The sequence below is a fragment of the Myxocyprinus asiaticus genome, chromosome 50 (genome assembly GCF_019703515.2).
Source record: "Myxocyprinus asiaticus isolate MX2 ecotype Aquarium Trade chromosome 50, UBuf_Myxa_2, whole genome shotgun sequence".
Classification (NCBI taxonomy): domain Eukaryota; kingdom Metazoa; phylum Chordata; class Actinopteri; order Cypriniformes; family Catostomidae; genus Myxocyprinus; species Myxocyprinus asiaticus.
Window position 1 is genome coordinate 23,182,409 of NC_059393.1, and position 19,797 is coordinate 23,202,205.

General features: G+C 37.0%; 1 protein-coding gene across 1 annotated transcript in view; it reads right to left on the reverse strand.

Moving 5' to 3' along the window:
• Positions 1 to 4,756: 4,756 nt before the first annotated feature.
• The window catches only part of LOC127438812 (lysine-specific demethylase 4B-like), a 55,129-nt gene continuing 40,088 nt past the window's right edge, over positions 4,757 to 19,797 (reverse strand). The window contains exons 13-22 of the mRNA XM_051694680.1: positions 17,641 to 17,819; positions 17,235 to 17,436; positions 13,126 to 13,202; positions 12,817 to 12,872; positions 12,585 to 12,693; positions 9,300 to 9,485; positions 8,389 to 8,556; positions 8,004 to 8,123; positions 7,423 to 7,515; positions 4,757 to 6,823 (exon numbers count right to left, since the gene is read on the reverse strand). Coding sequence (XP_051550640.1) covers positions 6,449 to 6,823; positions 7,423 to 7,515; positions 8,004 to 8,123; positions 8,389 to 8,556; positions 9,300 to 9,485; positions 12,585 to 12,693; positions 12,817 to 12,872; positions 13,126 to 13,202; positions 17,235 to 17,436; positions 17,641 to 17,819 — 1,565 coding nt within the window. The 3' untranslated portion in view covers positions 4,757 to 6,448. The remainder of the gene's footprint in view (positions 6,824 to 7,422; positions 7,516 to 8,003; positions 8,124 to 8,388; positions 8,557 to 9,299; positions 9,486 to 12,584; positions 12,694 to 12,816; positions 12,873 to 13,125; positions 13,203 to 17,234; positions 17,437 to 17,640; positions 17,820 to 19,797) is intronic.

The following is a 19,797-nucleotide window of genomic DNA, read 5'->3' on the forward strand; positions in this document are numbered from 1 at the left end:
CATAAATCTATTGCAAAATATTCAGATATATACAATTATATACAAGTAGTTTGAGAGTGTAGGGAGACTGACTAGATCATTTGCATGGGAGTGGGCGGTCGCTGCAGAGCACTTTTGCCGCACTTTGTTTGCAGCAATTGTCAGTATCAAATATGTTTAGCGTGTTAAAGATTACGTTAAAATAATGCGGACTGATGACTTTATCAGAGGCATATGCAATCAGAGCTCATAGTTGGTCTTTATATGTTACCGTTTATATGTTTCCCTATGAGAAAATGAATGGGATTTTTACTTTGGAAACCAGACTGTTGCACTAGCTATTACCATGGGTTTTTGGACATATACTGTACCATGGTAATACTATGGTATTCTTGGAAGTACCATAGAATATCACGTAAATACTTTGGTACATTCATTCATTAAAATAGGAAATATCGAAGTACCAGTAGTATTAACATCTGATATGATTACGGTTCCATAGTACCATCACAGAACTTTCCAAAGGGTAGTTTGGTGGAGATATATATATATATATATATATATATATACACACACACACACCCACTATGGTAAATGTTTGTAAGGGGCTGCATTATCAGTCAAAAAATGTTTCAGACAGTTGATACTATCCATATTTTTATATCCAATGCAAGAAATTAGTTAAAAAAAATATTATGTACTTAATGTGTGTGTGTGTGTGTGTGTGTGTGTGTGTGTATAGAGACGCTGATAAATCGAGTTGAGCTCATAGTAATAGATCCCTCATCCTCTTCTCAGCTAATGGAGCATTCAGGAGCTTTTGGAGGAGAGAAGCGATTTGTTTGTCGTCCATGACTGGACAAAGATGCGCTTCATTAACATGCCAGTAACTCGCGACACTGTTTTCATTAAACTCAGAGGACAACTTATCTTACACACACACAGACACAGACACACACAGACACACACACACAAGATACTTTCACCAAAACAAGCACACATTAACTGAAAAAAAAAAACACTCAAACTGTGGTTATTCAGAATAGCATACAACTACAAGTATTTCACTTCAAATGTATATACTTCTATTACTATTTTTATTTCTGCAGTATGGTGCACTAAACATTTAGCATCCTAACTGGACTGTATGCTAAATGCAACAATGCTAAATGTTTATGTGCTACATGTATGCTATGTTAGCATATGGCAGAAATAGTAATAGTAGTATGCTATGCTATTCCGAACTTATTTTTTTAAATGGTATGTGAATCAGAACCCCTACTGCAATGTTATACATTTAGCATACATTTAGTGACAGTAGTACGCTACACTGTTGTCCAGTTATCATCTCGGAAAGTTATTTTTAAATCAATTTCGAGTAAAAATGTCTTCTTTTTAGCAGTCCAATGGGGTTGCGAACATAATGAATTTTATTGTGTATTTTGGCCGAAATGTATGAACTTCTGTATTTGGCTGAAAATAAGACATCCCGTATTTTATTGGCGAGACGCTCAAGGGGGACCATTGCGTCCCGTATTGAAACGTCGAAATCCTCGTGTTGGGAGAAAGGTGCCTGCCGTTAATCCTCGCAGGCTACTCAGATTTACAGGCTCTTTATGTTTAGGATAAGGGATGAGGGTGGGGTAAGGGCCTCTGCTGCCTGCCAGGAACAATTCCAGGCACCTTTGTACAAAGGGCCAAAATGCTTGGGGGCACCACCCCCACCCCAATCGCAGGGCGAAACTCTTGATGTGGACCCCCGTCCCGTATTAGAGCTCTCAAAATGCTCAAGCGTCCCGCATATGTGTGTCAAAGTTGGCAACCCTACAGTCCAATCAAATATTGGGTTGTTAAAAATCACGACTGATACTACTGGTAATGGAGGCCAAGTTGTGAAAATTTAAATGTGTGATACAATATTCCATGGTGTAGCTGTGTCCCAAATCTCATACTATTCTATGCCATATTGTAGTGTTAGTGTGAGAGTAGTGTGTTCACACAGAAAATGCAATTAAGAGTACTACGAGTACCCGGATGATGTACTTCTTCAGTTGAAAAAACAGACTGTGAAATGTTGGACCCTTCATGCACTCAGCATTTGCGACTTGCCCTACATAGCGGAAGGGGCGGCGTTACCTGGCTGGGATGCTGACATGACTAAATAACTGTAATTAATGGTGAACGCGAAACTTCTGTGAAGACAGCACCTTACAAATGTGAGTCGAATGCTTTACATTTTACATTACTGAAGTTAGAAGTGTTGGACTAAGGTTGACTAACTTGCTAAAGCTAGCGAAAACACAAATCACATGCATTTCAAACGTCACTTCCATCAGCAGAAAAAAAGCGAGTGCTTCCGTTTCCATCATTTGAGACACAGCTAGCGTGCTTTGTTTGGCAAATGAAGTACTGTAGGTAAGCTGAGTATTCTATGCATACGGAAATTTAGCATACTATGCACAGTATACATACAGTATTCTGCAGAAATAGTACGAGTAGTATGGTAGTATGCCATTTTGGCTCCTTTTTGGTGCACAGCAATCATTATAAACTACATTTACGCTTTTACACTGCAGACTATTCTTAAAATATATAAAGGGTGTACATTAGTGGTGAAGCCAAGGGTGGGCCTAGACCCTCCCAAATTAGACCCAGGCCCACCCAGAATGTTAAAGATCATTATTTGACTTCAAATATATATTTATAAAATATTTTTTTCAAAAATGCATAAATTCTGATTTCTGACAGTGTGAAATAACTGTTTGAATGTGCCGCTTTTCTGTTGTTAGGGACAATTTTGTAAAAAAAACAAAAAACATTGGGACGAAAACTTGGCCCATCCATTTTTATTGAAGCCCACCCAAAAGTTATTTCTGGGCTACGCCCTTGGTGCACATTATGCAACAGAATGTGTCAGAAAATAGGCATACTATGCACAGATAAAATGATGCATTCTGCAAGTGCAGTATGAGTAGTATGCTATTCCGAACAAGGCCAAAGTCGATATGACAGGTTGATCTCACTTGGCCGAATCAAAATTCTTCTTTAGTATTTTTATTAGCCCAATCTAGAATATTAAAAAAGCAGACTTGTCTTTCCCTAAATGCATTTTAATATCTGTAATTGCAAATCTGGCACGTTCCCAGCTCCCTGTTCCGGGTGTAGAGACACGCGAACGGAATTTCAATATGACCCGCTCAGAGAGAGACAGGCAGGTCAGAGTGATGTGGTCACTTGCAGCTCTGTTGCGCTGGCAGAATTTGTCTTGGGGGGGGGGGTGTCGGTCTGGTGGCTGTAATTAGGGGGACCGCACTCACATCAAACGGGCCCGCCACGGCAACGGGGTCACTGAGGGTCACGCAGAACTGCGCTCTAGACATGCCGGCCCCGTTTCATGTGCTGACTTCAAAACAACTTTCACTAACATCAAAGAGCAAGATCTAGATGCATATCACGTCTCAACAACAGCAGAAAGAGTGAGACAGAGAGACCGATAGAAAAGACAGACAGACCAGCCGACACTCATGAAACTCAAATCTGCCGTGTGCTTTCCAAACAAGTCTCTTTATGCAAAGCAAAACACTTTGCAATTCCTGCAACTTGTTCTGTCGCAAAGTCTTTGCTCCATTGGCCTAAAGCCATCTGAGTTTGAACTAACACACACGCATACACCGCGGCTAATGAGTGCAGGTGTCATTTCACATTTCTTCACTTTTATGCCCCTGCAGATGCAGCGATGTCCTTAAATATCTCACGGTTTCTTTTACAAGCGCAGCATAAGAGATTTCGTAATGAGGTGATGTTACTTTACGAACATAATTTGTTAACGACTGTGACAGTCTTAAGGGTGAAATGCATTGTGAGGTTTACAGTGGAGGGTTTCTAAATTTATTAACAATGAATTTCCATGGGGGGGCCTGGGTAGCTCAGCAAGTAAAGACACTGACTACCACACCTGGAGACGCAAGTTCAAATCCAGGGCGTGCTGAGTGACTCCAGTCAGGCTTCCTAAGCAACCAATTGGCCTGGTTGCTAGGGTGGGTAGAGTCACGTTGGGGTAACCTCCTCGTGGTCGCTATAATGTGGTTCTCGCTCTCGGTGGGGCACGTGGCGAGTTGTGCATGGATGCTGCGGAGAACAGTGAAGCCTCCACACGCGCTACGTCTCCGCAGTAACGCGTACATCAAGCCACGTGATAAGATGCGAGGATTGGCGGTCTCAGAAGCGGAGGCAACTGAGATTCATCCTCTGCCACCCAGATTGTGGCGAGTCACTACGCCAACACGAGGACTTGGCGCGCATTGGGAATCGGGCATTCCAAATTGGGGAGAAAATCCCCCCCTCCCCCCCACCCCCAAAAAAAAGAACTTCCATTACTTTCCAATGATTTTTAAATGAATCATGATTTGTGAACCGATTCAACTGATTAATTGAAAAGAAACAATTCACTCACAAATCAGAGATCTTGCAAAAATCGAATCGAACAAAAAATAATAGCCTTATCTTGAAATTAATTTCTGCATAAAAGCTGCATAATCACTATAAAAATATGTTAAAATTATAAAACAATTGGAAAAATGCCGTTTCAGATGACAGCATGTCAACTTCCAAAAGTATACTGACCCACGTTAAACTACCCATGTTCACTACAGATATTTTCATGACTTATACAACATTTCCAGGCATAGAAAATACTATTTTAAAAATACCTGGTATTGTCAACTTTTCCATCACCATGGGAACCATGTTGGAAAAAAACACAAACACAAAGCACAATTTCACTTCACATTTTATTAGAATCTTTCCTAGTACTTCTGCACAGATAAACATTTGCCGTCATCAGTATGCGAACTGCTGTTGGCTATATCGTTGAATTCGCCCCTTGCGACATTTCTCTAAACACAAACCAGAAACCTCAGGAACAGAAGAGTACAAATGCCATCGACACACTGCGTCCAGTCTTAAAATGACTTTAGATGTCATCAACGGTTGGGTCTTTGCTAAGCTCAATTTGTACATAACTGCCAGAGGTGTAGCAATGATTAAACCTTTAGAAATGTCTACATTTGGAAAATTATCATATTTTGTTGGCTGACAAGTGAAGAACATTTTTTTTGTTGACTGCAGAAAACAACGACTTAACTAAGTTGATTGCTTTGACTGTGAACTGATGAAACACACAAGAGGAAAACGATAAAAAATGGTTAGCGCCCACTTGTCTGCCTTGTGGCAAATCAGATAGGACTACTCACCGAACCTAATTAAAATTCACTTTTAATACTCTAATCACTTTTAATCACTAATTAATAGACTGATAAGACCCCCCCCCCAAAAAAACCAGAGACCAATGGAAACAAAATCCGAAGTTAAAACCATCCTCAAACCGTTTATTTCAATGTGTCATGGCATTTGAAAAGACCTGACAGTACTCTAAGTTACGCTGAGGACCAACAGGAGCCGATTCTTGATTAGGACATCTAGTATGTACACATCATGGGTCATGTGACCCATCGCGCCCCTCAGTAGTCTAAGACTTCTATAGCACCGTGAGAAGGCGGTTTGCGTATCTGTTTAATATTACCTATATGACTATACGTTCCAATTATGCAACTTCAATCTCTTGAATAAAAATTATAAATTCAACTTTTTTTTTTCATCTTTCGACATAATGTTTCAAAGTTTCACCAAAATAAAAATCGATAGAAATAATAACAGCAACAACAGTAATTATAATAAAAACAGACAATGTGAATAGAATTCAATATCGTCATCTACGTTTACCAAGTATGCTACAAAAACAAATGCAGCATCTGGTGCTGAAAAACATTTTATCGTTGATTATAGTCGATAGAAGAGTACATAAAGACATGAGAATCTATTGTAACACAGATGTGTACGCTAACTGAAAATCTTAGCTTCTGATGCTGCCATACTTGCAATATCTTTATACAAATATTAAATTCAGATGTGACAAAAGACATTTAAATACTCGTTAAATCCCAGTTCCCCAGCTAAAAGCCTTCCTTTGACCCAACAACCCTTGAGTACAGAGAAAAATACCTGAAACTGTACAGATAAAGACTGTCTATTGATCTGTGACTGGTCAGAATGACATTTTGACTTGAATTAGAAAAATATTTAGTACTCATTAGAGAAAATCATGTATAAAGTAAACGGCACATCCAGTGAATTATTATCCATCCAAAAAACATATGGTGGCTCTGTCCGAGAAAGAGAGACAAAGCATGGGATCGTTGAAAGGGTCGGAAGAGGGTGGCGTCCCCCAAGGCTATGTACTGGGTCCTTTTCAGTTGTAGTCTAAAATGACACATGCGTCTCGCACGTGCCGGTTCTTAGGCGTGAGACTCAGAATAGCACAACAGCGAATAAATGAAACAAGAGAGACATGCAGTGGATGAGTTAAGAGTTTGTAAGCATTGACGAATCGCCTGTAGCGCAGGACGAAGCTTTAATACATCGGCTCCGTGCCTTGTTCGCCTTCCTCGGGCGGAAAGTCCGAGTTAAGGAGGGACTCCATGTAGGCTATGTAGCTGGAGCTGTGGCTGTAGCTTTCGCTGGGTAGAGGCTGAGGGGCTGGGGTGGGTAGGTTGGGCACTGGGGCAGTTAAGGTGGGCATTGGGGCAGGTTGGGTAGAGGGGAGCAGGCAGGGGGCAGTGCTGGTGTTTGGAGTAATACTATTGGGCAGGAAAGCAGTGACTAATTCTGGAGGTAGCGCCGAAGGCTCAATGGCTAGTGTTGGGGGTGGGGTTGGTAAGCGCGGGCGTTTTGCGGCCAGAGGTTCGTCTGATGTCTGGATCTGAGGTGGTTGCTGGTTCACAGTTACCTGTTGAAAACCAAAAATGGACCATCAGGACTAGCTCTGACATCACTACAAATCTCTCAAAATGGGCTCAACTTCACTGTTAAAGTAGATATTAACAGCACAAGGAAATGACAACCACAAAAAGACAAATGTCTAAATTTAAGGGGCAGTGTGTGATTTCCGTGCCACGTTGTGGCACCAAACTGAAATGTGCAAATAATTATAATTTTCAAACAGGTTTCCTTGCCATCCTGCACTAAAAATTGGTCAAATCCATGCATTAAAAACAGCATATTGGTAATCATGCCACAAAAAGTAAAACAAAATTACTCGAGGAATCAACCTACAAATGGGTTACTTATAGTTTCATTTTAATAATAGTAAACACATGAAATAATACAAAAAATGCACATTTCACCTTAAAATATGATGCAATTCAGTAAAAAAAAAATTATACATATATTTTCTTTATGAACAAACACCCAACATGTGGTCAATTGATAGTGTAAAATGTTTTCAGCAATATGATTCAGAACGATATTTGGAGAAAGTGTAGACCTTACATTTCGACTTTATGTAGAAACATACGTTTCTTGGCCTGAAGTAAATACAAAACTTACCAGACGAGACAAGACCCTCTTGGGAAGCTCTTGATCCAGAGAGTGGATTTCACTTCGCTTCAGCAAGAGCTGCGTCTCATCCTGAAACTCCACCTAGGAAGAAAAGAAAGTGCACAAGATGAGCAACATGTATCAAAGAATATTTATTTAAAACTTTTCAGAAGGATTCCCACACATTTTTTCATGCAAAAGCACCACCATAACAAGCACCAAACTTTAAACAAGTTTCCAATCAACACTCTATTCCAGAACATCTGCCCGTAGTTTCAAAACCCATCAGACTTTCTGCCATCCAGTTACAGATTACTCATCTGCTGCTGTCTGCGTCTGGTAGGTGGGAGAAAGTTTGACTGGAAAGTCTAACGAGGCTGAATGTGACCTCCCCAAAGTCTCAACGTCAACATTTCAGCGGGGTTGTTGTTTTAGAGTACTGTGACTCAGATCTGATAAATAATACAAGACTGAGGAGAGAAGCTAGAGGTTTATTAATGCTGACTGGCGGTTTGAGAGGTTCTTGATCATTTAGAGGTTTTGCCGCTAGGAGCATCTCACGAGTTCAGATGAACTATAAAGACAGTTACCTGATAGAGTCTCTGGATGTGTTCTTTGACAAAAGACGCATTGAGGACTCGTCCGTCTATCGTCTTCACAACCACCAGCTCTCCGAGCTCTGGAGGGCCGTTGCGCAGACAATCATGACTCTGACAGAGAAATCAGAGATAACAGATAAAACAAATAGTTGCGTTCAGTGCTTTATTACTTTAATATATTCTCTAGCTGGGGGCCTGGGTAGCTCAGTGGTAAAGACGCTGGCTACCACCACTGGAGTTCGCTAGATCGAATCCCAGGGTGTGCTGAGTGACTCCAGCCGGGTCTGCTAAGCAAACAAATTGGCCAAAAGAAAGGGGGAAAAAAATAAAATAAAAATAAAAAAATATATATATATATATATATTCTCTAGCTTACCAGTAAGTTCTCCGGGAAGACATTATCACAGTACGATCCGTCGTCAAAGTTGACCTCATAGTAGCTCTGCGAGCCAATACCAGTGATGGTGCAGCGATAGAACCAACCATTACTGTTCCTGCCGATGACCTCTTGACCCAGAGACAGATCGCGAGACCCGTACTTCACCTGCCACGGAACATCGTTTCAATACAGTGTTATTAATGTTAACGAAAATTAAAGCAATTTTGAAATAAGTGAAAACTAAATAAAATTGAAACAAAGCAAATCTTTTTTTCAAGACTCTAAATCTAAATCAAAATTCAAAAATATAAATTAACATTAATTAATTGTAGTTTTTAATAAATAATATTATAAAATTTGAAATATTTACAATCCACCTTCAAAACTAACGTAATAAAACTGAAAATAAACTTATTTTCACAACTCTAAATCTAACTGAAACAAAACAAAAATGACCACAATTTTAGCTTTAGTTTTTAATAAACAATATATTATAAACCTTAAAATCTTTACAGTCCACCTTCAAAATTAACGAAATAAAACAGTTAAGCTAAATTATTTTCACGACTCTACCTTGAAAAACGTAACGTAAATTATAAAACGTATAAAACGTAACATATATATATATATATATATATATAAAAATCTTTACAATCCCCCTTCATTAAACATAAAAATGTCACTAGACAGTGATAACACTAGATGGCTCTGGAAAATTTTACGGTATTAAATATAATTTAAATATTTTTAGTTAACATTAAATTTAGCAAAAACTAAATACCAACGAAAGCTAAACTTAACTAGAAAACTAAAAAACAAAAAAACAAAAAAAAAACCAACAAAAAAGTCAGATTGTGAAAACTAATGAAAACTAAACTACATGAATAAAAAACAGAAATAAATCGTACCTTCTGATTGGTCTGTTTGTGTTTATGGCAGGTGACGGACACCACGTACGGTAAATCAGCGGGCTTCATGACCACACCAGCGAGGAGGGCACAGGTGGTGTGAAAAGACGTCGAACAGTTGTCATAAGAGCACTGGATACACGCGCCGAGGATCTGTTTGGTCGTCTTGTGGCAGTAGACACACTTCTGAAATTCGTACAGAGTAACAGCGAGATGCAATTTAAGATAAACATGGAAATAAGGAAAAAAGCTCTCTGGAATCTCAGCATGTTGTAATTAATTTTTTAGTCTAATAAACAGTATAATTGATCGTTCTCCAATCGTTGTTTTATGTCTCTCATAATCAACACTCTCTTATTTTGTGATATTGACCAGCTGACAATACTTTAATCTTTCCTTAATGAATGTACATTTACTTGAAATTTTAAAAGGATATTTAGCGTGTCATATTCAAGGTTCAATCTTCATTTTTTTGGCTTTCGAAAGAAAACAATGTGCCCCATTTTTCTCTCTCCTCTTCTATCCATTTCCGCAGCACCACCCTCAAACACGTACACACTCAAACACATCCCACATGGACAAGGGAATAATCAATAGGATTTATTAAATTGTCAATACTTCATTTCAGTCCCAGTGGCCAAACGGCTGTAATGTACAATGGCCTTTCAATGCGGCACCAGCTCGGAAATATTTCATCAGTGGGCGAGAGGTTTCGATTTATCGTTCCAGAGGGATTGATCAAAAGACAGGCCAATGGAAAAGGAAAGAAAAAAAGAGGTGATTCACGAGTGTCACTCCCTCTGTCATTTATTCATATATCTAGACCTGGTCAATTTTGTGTTGTAGCACAAGAAAGGATATAGAGGAGGCTTCGTTTGAATCTAGCGGATAAACCATACAACAAACGATTGTCTGCTTTATGGTTAGGTTGTGCTTGTGTAACTGTGGAAACAATAACAATAAATAATAGTTTGATATCTGTACAAATACCTCAGGCGACATATCTGACATAAGATAATCTAGTGGTTAAATCGTACAACAAACGTTTCTCAGGTTTATCTTTAGGTTTTGGTAGTGTAACTGGGGAAATAACGACAGGAAATAATCGTATGTTTGAACACCTTAGGCAACATATCCTACAGACAATAATCTAGTGGTTAAACACAGTGACAACAAACGTTATTTAGCTTTATCTGAAGATTGCGTTAGTAGTTTAACTGGATACAGTATATCGGAAGTGTGTAAAAGTAGCGCAACGGAAAACAGCAGTTTCTTTAGGTTGTGCTAGTGTAACAGCGGAAAATAAAAACAGCTAAATACGTTTGATATATGTGCAAAAAACTGAGATTACATCATTAACAATGTGATAAAGCTACTAGCTTCAATTTCCGACGACTTTTCTGCTTGCTAATGGGGAACTCGCGACTTGAAGCTGAAAACATACGTAAATACACCATGCACGGTTCATGAAGCGGTCGTTCTGTTTAGTGCATCATCAGCTAAGCACCTTTTTTCATCTCATCGGCAGCTAAAACAACAGCAGTGGGGATCATCTAGACTCGATGTCCGTTCTGGTTTCTTTAGCAGGTTGTTCGGCACTGTATTTGTGACGATGCATTGAGCACCGTTAGTCGGGCCGTGGGCAGGTCTGTGTGCGTTCAAACTTGCGGCAGAGGCAGAAACCTGCCTATATAATCAATGCATTTCATTTAGCACAGTGATGAATGACACCTGATTATTCAGGCATTCCACATTATTAATAATCCATCATTCTCCCTGCTCACAGTGAGAGAGAGAGAGAGAGAGAGAGAGAGAGAGAGAGGGGAAGGAGAAATAGAGAGACAGGAAAAGAAAAAAAATGACCAGGCGAAAGACGAACATACAAAAGAACAAAAGAAAAAATGAAATAAATAGAAAAAAATGAACAAAACAATAAAAAGAGGAAATAAAAGAACAAAAAAACAGAGTAAGAGAAAGAAACAGAATGAACAGAAAAACTATAACAAAAGACAAAGAACAAACAAAAGAACGAAAGAAAATTAACAAATGATACAATGAACAAATGAAAGAAATTAAATAAAAGTAAATCAAATTGACGAAAGACTGAACAAACAAAGGAACTTAAGAACAAACAAATGAATGAACAAAAAGAAAAAATTAGCAAACAAAAAAGAAACAAAGAAATAACAAAAGCAAAAAACAAACGAACAGACGAAAGAATTTAAGAATGTACGAAAGACAAAAAACAAACAAAAGAATTTATAAAATTGATAAATTAAACAGAGCACAGATATGAAAAAGAAAAAATAAACTAAAAGATGAACGAACAAAGAACAAACAAAAGAAACAAAAACAGAGTAAGCGGAAAAACAATGAATGAATGGATGAAAAACTAGAACAAACAAAAGAACGAACAAAAACAAAATAATGAACGAACAAAACAAATTACGAATAAACAATGTTTTTTATAAAACTGATGAAAGACTGAAAAACAAAAGAACTAAAAAGCGACCAAATTAAATAAAAAAGAAACTTAAGTGGAAAAATAAACAAATGAAAAACGAAAAGAAACAAAGCGCGAAAAAAGGGAAAAAAACAGTAAGTGACAAAAAGAATGAACAAACAAAGAACTAAAAGAACAAAAGACAAAATGGACAAACAAAAGTGAACAAACGAATGAAAAGTACAAACAACAGCGTAAATAAAATTTACGGAAGGTCGAACAAAACTTTAAAAAAAAAAATGAACAAATACACAAAAGAAAATGGAACAAAGAAAAAATTAACAAATGAACGAACAAAACAAAGAACCAATGAAAGGGACCCACTTTATATTAGGTGTCTGTAACTATTATCTACTTAAGCATTTGATACAATGTACTTATGTACATACGTGTTGTTGCATTGTACTTACATTTAAAGTACCTACATTTAAATACATCTGTAGTTACACTGTTACCCCTAACCCAACCCTTAACCTAAACCCTAACCATTCCTCAACCTCAGCAGCAGCAAATGTGAATCTTGTAAGAATTTGTAACATGCAGTTACACAATAAAAACATTGTATTATATGCATTTTAATGTTAGTATATAGTAGTTTAAGAGACCTAATTTAAAGTGAAAAAAGAAAAGAAAAACAAGAAGGAAAGAAAGTAACAAAGAGAATGAAACAGAATGAACGAATGAAAGAACTAAGGAAAGAATGAGCAAACGAACAGATGAATGATAAACATTTACATACAGGTTACATACAGCTATATACAGTTCATCCTATTTTTACTCACCAGACTCTTTCTGGTGTCGGGGACGGCGGTCACGTCCACGGGCTCGCGTTCCACAGCGTTGACGAAACGAACCTCGGCCACGGCGACAGCGCAGATCACATGAACCCACCTACAGGCAGGAAATACAACTTAAGACTTGAACTTAGAAGTCACTGTAAAATTAGCATGAACAGATGCTATATAGCTCCTCAAACACGTAATCGACAAACAGAATGAGTTTATAACAACACACCTGTCATCTGTAGTTTTCTTCAAAGCACCTCCTCTTAAACTACACAAACAGCACGCCTGCAACGATTGACCCACCATTAATTCATTCAAAACATGTGATCCTACATATAATTTACCATTAAGATATATCATTTTAGCTTCACATTTATTTTTAAATGTTTGGAATGATACAATGTCCGTTTGGCAAAACCACTTTCTAAAAGTTATTATTGATAAAAACAATATATCAACTAGTACTAGGATAAAGCTAAGTGTGGAACATCAGGTCATGTTTGCGGGAAAAGTTGCGCTAAAGGTGTTAGCTACTTACAGCCGTCCACGCCACTGCAGTACACCGAGAACACGTCCAGCCTTCTGGATTTGTGTCGGGATTGACGCCATAACAACCTGACAGATGAGAGAGACGAGAAGTTATGCGATTAAGAGCTACTTAAACTTCATCTTAAAAAAACAACAACAACATACAAACGCTGGTAACTATAGTAGTAAACATCAGCACTGGGGTTTGATGGTTTTGTCGTTGCGCAACCATCAAGAGCACGCCGTTTCCAGTAATTACATGACACAACCTTCCATTGAAAGTCACAAAAATGGACTGTGATACTTTTTAAAGAATGTTCCTGCTGTAGGTGAAAGCTAAGAGAAATAGAAAAGTTATTTTGGACACTGTCATTTCCTCTTCTCCGCTGTCTTATTGAAATCACCAGTTGCGGCTGTCGTGGAAAATCGAAGTGTTTTCCCTCTTTGCAAGAAAACTCTCGAAGTCCAGGGGTTCCAGATGTCAAAGGTTAGACTTTATTGAGCAAAGCAACAAAGCCGAGATGCCAGCTGAATCATCTATACCATTCCAAACTCTCATTTTTATACATTTCTGTTATCATCTTTTAACCAATAAACATACCCCACCTTATGTGTTTGCCACCATTATTTAACAGACCTTCTGGCTTCTTTTTAATGGTGGAATCCCGGCAGCTAGTCTATTTTTAGAATTTAAAGAATTTTAATCCTATTTATTAAGAGAGTGCACATTTCATGTAAAAAGAAGAGAAGTTTTAACATAATAGAATAGTTTGACCAATGATTGTATCATCCAGTGCTTGAGGAATGCTTTCTCCACTGTGCACCATTCTGTAAATAACGTTGCTAAGGTGAGATAAAAGAGCATATGTGCAACCTTCAAGGTTTCCCATAGCATAGTCACATATGTTCAAAGTTTTCCTGGTTTACATAATGCCCAGGCTACTTCTACAAATATCTTGTATATGTTTAATAAAAATATACTATATGGCAGGTAAACACTAACAGCGGGAACCGTGTAATCGAGCCATGCTTGAGCCAAAAGGACACAAACGCAACCTCTGAGCATTATTCAAAAATATCAAAATATTCAAAAATTCACCTTTTGTTTTCCACAGAAATGCTGAATAAATGATGATTTATAATATTCATATATATAATATTATATATAATATTTAACAGGCACACATGCAAGCAAACGCGCATTAAGACACAAAACTCATTTTCATAACTGCTGGAAGAACGTTTGAATTCAAGCGTTCAAGTTGAAACCAGGTTGGTAGAAAATAGCATCAAGAAATGAGGAGGCAAAGCTAGCATCGACACAATCGCACACCTAACAAGCTGTCTTTCACTTCACGCCTCATTCTTCAAGAAAAGCAAACAAACTGGAAGAGATAACTAGAAGGGGGGTAAAGTTGGTGGTTTTTTTATTTATTTATTTTTTTGCCTGAAACGGTTCCACTAGTGGTTGCTCCATGTTTATTTTGGCAGTGTTTTGTAGCTAGCTCCTCAAGCACAAGTTACCAAAGCTTAAATAAGGTGCACATTTATCGGCTGTTTTATAATGGCTTTGATGGCTCATCTAAACTGATCTGTGAGCCGTGTTTCTTTGTTTGTAGAAAGCATGAGAAGATAGTTGCAGTAAGCAGAGGTATGACAGAAGGACCCGAAAATGTATACTTATGACACGTGATGACTTTAATTAGTTTGACAGAGTGAAACGCAGTGATGTTAAACTGATTAGTGTTGCTAAAAGCAGACCAATATAGAACGACTCATCTGAGAACGATCAGACTTCATAAATCAGCCAAGCAAATGCAACAACCGCCTCATGTTCACAATAATTAACTTAAAATTGAAGAAAACAGGACAGTCAACGTACTGCAACGTCCTTATTCTAACCCTAATTTAACTACTCTACAAAATAAACAAAGGAAAAAAAGTGTTTTCAGTAATACAAATTTCACCTGACTTTGGAAATGGAAGTTATATATAGAATATATTAATAAATGGAAATATTTTTCGTAAAATATAAAAATATTGTAAACACAACTGGCTAATATTTGCAAAATTGTAAATATGCAAATATATTCGTAAATGGAAATATCTTTAAATATCATAATATTGTTAGCTGATGCTAAACAACTGGTTGATTTTCGAAAACTTATAAATATGGGATATACTGTATTAATAAATGGAAATATTTCGTAAATAAAATAGTATCGTTCGTTGATGCCAAACAACACGACTAGATGATTTTGGAAAACTTGTAAATATGGAATATATTAATAAATGGAAATATTTTCATAATTATAAAAATATCGTTAGTTGATGCCAAATGACACAACTGGCTAATTGTTGCAAAATTGTAAATAAGGAAATATATTCGTAAATGAAAATATCTTTGCAAACATAATAATAACGTTAGTTGATGCCGAACAACACGACTACATGATTTCGGAAATCTAATAATATGGAATATATGAATAAATGGAAATATCTTCGTAAATAACAATATCATTAGTTCTTGCCAAACAACACCCCTGGCAGATACATTCGTAATACATTCGTAAATGAAAATATCTTTGTAAATATAACGATATCGTTAGTTGATGCTAAACAACACCACCGACCAATTTTGGAAAACATGTAAATATAAAATATCTTTGTAAATGAAAATATTTTCGTAAATATAATATTGTTAGTTGATGCCAAACAACACAACCGGCTGATTTTTGCAAAATTGTAAATAAGGAAATATATTTGTAAATGGAAATACCTTTGTGAACATAATAATAACGTTAGTTGATGCCAAAAAAAACACGACTAGGCAATTTTGGAAAACTCGTAAATATGGAATATATTAATAAATGGAAATATTTTCATAAATATATAAATATCGTTAGTTGTCGCCAAACAACACAACTGGCTAATTTTTGCAAAATTGTAAATAAGGAAATATATTCGCAAATGGAAATATCTTTGCAAATATAATAATAATGTTAGTTGATGCCAAACAACACGACTACATTCTAATAATATGGAATATATTATAAATGGAAATATCTTCGTAAATAATAATATCATTAGTTCTTGCTAAACAACACCCCTGGCAGATACATTCATAAATGAAAATATCTTTGTAAATATAACGATATCGTTAATTGATGCTAAACAACACCACCGACCAATTTCGGAAAACATGTAAATATAAAATATCTTTGTAAATGAAAATATTTTCGTAAATATAATATTGTTAGTTGATGCCAAACAACACAACCGGCTGATTTTTGAAAACTCGTAATTATGGAAATATATTTGTAAATGGAAATATTGTAAAAGCATAAGCAGTGGGATGATTGTGACAGTCGTTATGGATTTCTGGACTAGTCTGAATGAAAAATCGGCATGAAACGTAAAAATATGTTTGTTTGAATCGTCATTTTCATTTGAAGAAAGACACAAACTTAAACAGAACTTTCTGTCTTGTTTTCCAGTAAAAATATCTAAACATCTTAAAATCAATTTACTTGAAGCAAAATCTTGTAGTATGGCTTGTTTTTTAAAGAATATATTTTACTTTTTTCCCTCAATTTTCTTTATTGTATTTTCTCAAAAGTTGGATTGAAGCATACAGAAATATGTTTGTCTGGACCATCATTTTTATTTAAAGTTACACAAACACATAGCACAGAAAAGGCCAATCAGAGAGCAGTGTCACCTCAGTGAACTCCACACTTGTGTACATTCGAGTCCACAGTCTCTCGCTCACATGGACGGACTAATTGGCTACGCGGCTTACACTCAGGCAGAGAAGAGAAACAAACTAAACAGACCACTTTTCCATCTGTTTTTTTAACCCTCAAAATAAATAACAGCGCTCAAGTTCAGGCTGACTGACGGTTAATTGGTTGGAGTGACTTTTCAGGCCCTGTAAGACACTCTTAAGGGTCCAGTTGAGGAGATAAAGAGACAATCAGGGAATGACAACAGAATTTACATTTTTGGGTGAGCCATTTTTTTCGATAAATCATTTTTATATCCAATGTAAAAACATTAAACATTAAACATTAACAGTATTAAACAGTGCAGATAGTTATTTGAAAGGTCTGAACTCACTTGCATGGACTTGCAGACTGCAGCAACTGCAGGACAGAAGAACGCTGGTACCGTCATCACCGATGTGTGAATTAGATGGCAGGGGTTCTGTGTTCTCAGCACCGGCACTGAAGCACATCTCCGGGATCAACGGACGGGTGCGAGTCCCAAACTGAGAGACCGACCCGGGTGTGTCCAAAATATTGGAGGGGTCCTTAAGAGCCTAACATGCATATACACACACAAACACATTTGAGAGGTGAACATGTTGAATTATACAAAAAATAAACACAAAACAGATTGGTCAGACATCAAAAACATCTACAACGTTTGACAGTGATACAGAAATTTGTTCAACTTACAAAATGAAAATGTCAAATTTAGTCAGACTTAATTGTAGTTCATTTGAATCAGATCAGGGCATCACCTGTTTGTACGGACAGAACAGCATGCACACAGCGCAGTATGGCTCAATGGTTGCCATGGCAGTGTTGAACTGTTTCTCGGAGAGGAAGTTTGGCGAGCGGTTCTGCCACAGATCGCTCTCTTCTGTCTTCTTGGCCTCCTGTTCCACACCGCCTCCAACTGGCAGTCCAGAGTACAGCTCTACGGGACACACAAAGGGCATATAGATTAAACATAAGATTTATTGCAAAAATAAGAGATTTGCATTTACTGAAAGAAACACTTCAAAAATAGTGATAGAGGGAGAGAGATTTTTATGCAAGATACATGAATAAAAAAAAAGATCACTATTCAGTATGCAAAAATATGACAAAGAACTGACCGATTCAATATACAAATGCATGCAAGCTAGAGGACCAATCAAAACCCAGTATGCAAATATCGAAATGACATCATAGTGTCTATTTTGAATGGTAAGAATGTAAGAAAAAATAAGAAAATGGGACATTTTAAAATGTAATCTTACATTTTCAAGTATCAAGTGTACTGAAAAACAGATGGCACAACAAAGACTGAAATTTACTGAGCCACTAAAGGGACAGGGAATTTAATTTCTGAAATAGTTTTGCGTTCTCTCACAATACGTATAGTCTTCCCTCACGACAGTTTGTGTTCCCTAGAAAAAGGTTTTGCGTTGCCTCGCAATAAGCGCTGCGTTGCCTCGCATTAAGCGCTGCGTTCCCTCGCATTAAGCGCTGCGTTCCCTCGCATTAAGTGCTGCGTTCCCTCGCATTAAGCGCTGCGTTCCCTCGCATTAAGCGCTGCGTTCCCTCGCATTAAGCGCTGCGTTCCCTCGCAATAAGTATCTATAAAATATATATTTTTAAACTCCTCCAGTAACAATTAATTGCGATTGGCCCATTCTGAACAGCGCTGCCAAAAGTAACGGGTGCCTGCTTCAGCAGCGGTCTAGTGGTCTGTCGTTGTGTTTTTCCAAAAATAAATAAATACATTTCATTTATTAAATGATTTAAGCAACGTATTTTAAGATTTTCTATAATTCAAGCACTTTTTAAGCACCTCTTGGTAAAAATTGCTATTTTCAAAGGTTTTCCAGGACTTCAATTTGAAAAAGCCTAATTCAATTACTTCAAGCAACTTGTACAAACCCTGTACAAAACATAGAAATAAACATATAAAAACATCTCTCAACCAAACTACAAAACTCTGAATTGGAAAACCAATATGGGTGGACATAAAATACAGCTTCGATTTTAGACATATATTGTTTAAACATGTCTTTTTTTTTTTGCTCAATACGTTCAAAACGTTTTTGTGAACAAGACCTATATATATATATATATACACACACACACACACACACACACACATATGTGTGTATAGAATACTCTCTCTCTATTTTAGACAGAGTGGATGTTGTAGACTCGCCCTGCTGCTGTCTCAAAGTGCCTTTGACAGTAGATAATTGGGAGCACGTGATCCATCGATCAATAAATGTCAGTCAAGGTAGACGGAATAAAATATGAAAAAAAGAGCAGTACGGTCAGTGAGGGAGGGAGCTTAAAAGACAGACCCTGAGGTAGACAGTAATGAACGGGCATTAAGTTAAAGCCTGTGCCAGGCTGGTAAAGAAGACTCTCTATCCTAACATGACCCTACTAAAACTGTCACATTTTAAGACCAAAACCAAAACCACTCGTTTTACTTCCTTCCCTTTACTTCCACATTCAGTCTGAATGGCCTCTTAGGTTAAAATGAAAACATATTGGGCCTCTTTCATGAAACATAAGCATGATATCATGAAATTACATTGGTGTTTTTAGTGTAAATTGTTAGTAAATCATTCTTGCTTAAATTGCTGCATTAAATTGCATGTGAAAATTCATGCAAGAATGTTTTTTACAAACAATTAGATTTCACGATTATCATTCATGAAAACTATATTCGTGAAACTATTGTCATGCAAATTGTTGCATCTGACGTTTTTGGTTTTACAAACAACTTTCGATTGTAACAACAAATCTTAAACAAACAGAAGCACTGAACTGAACGTGACAATTAATGAACAAATGGTTTTACTAACGGTTTTACGAACATTATTCGATTTTACATATGTTTTTTATGAAACTCAAGTGAAACTTATTTTTGTGTAAATCAT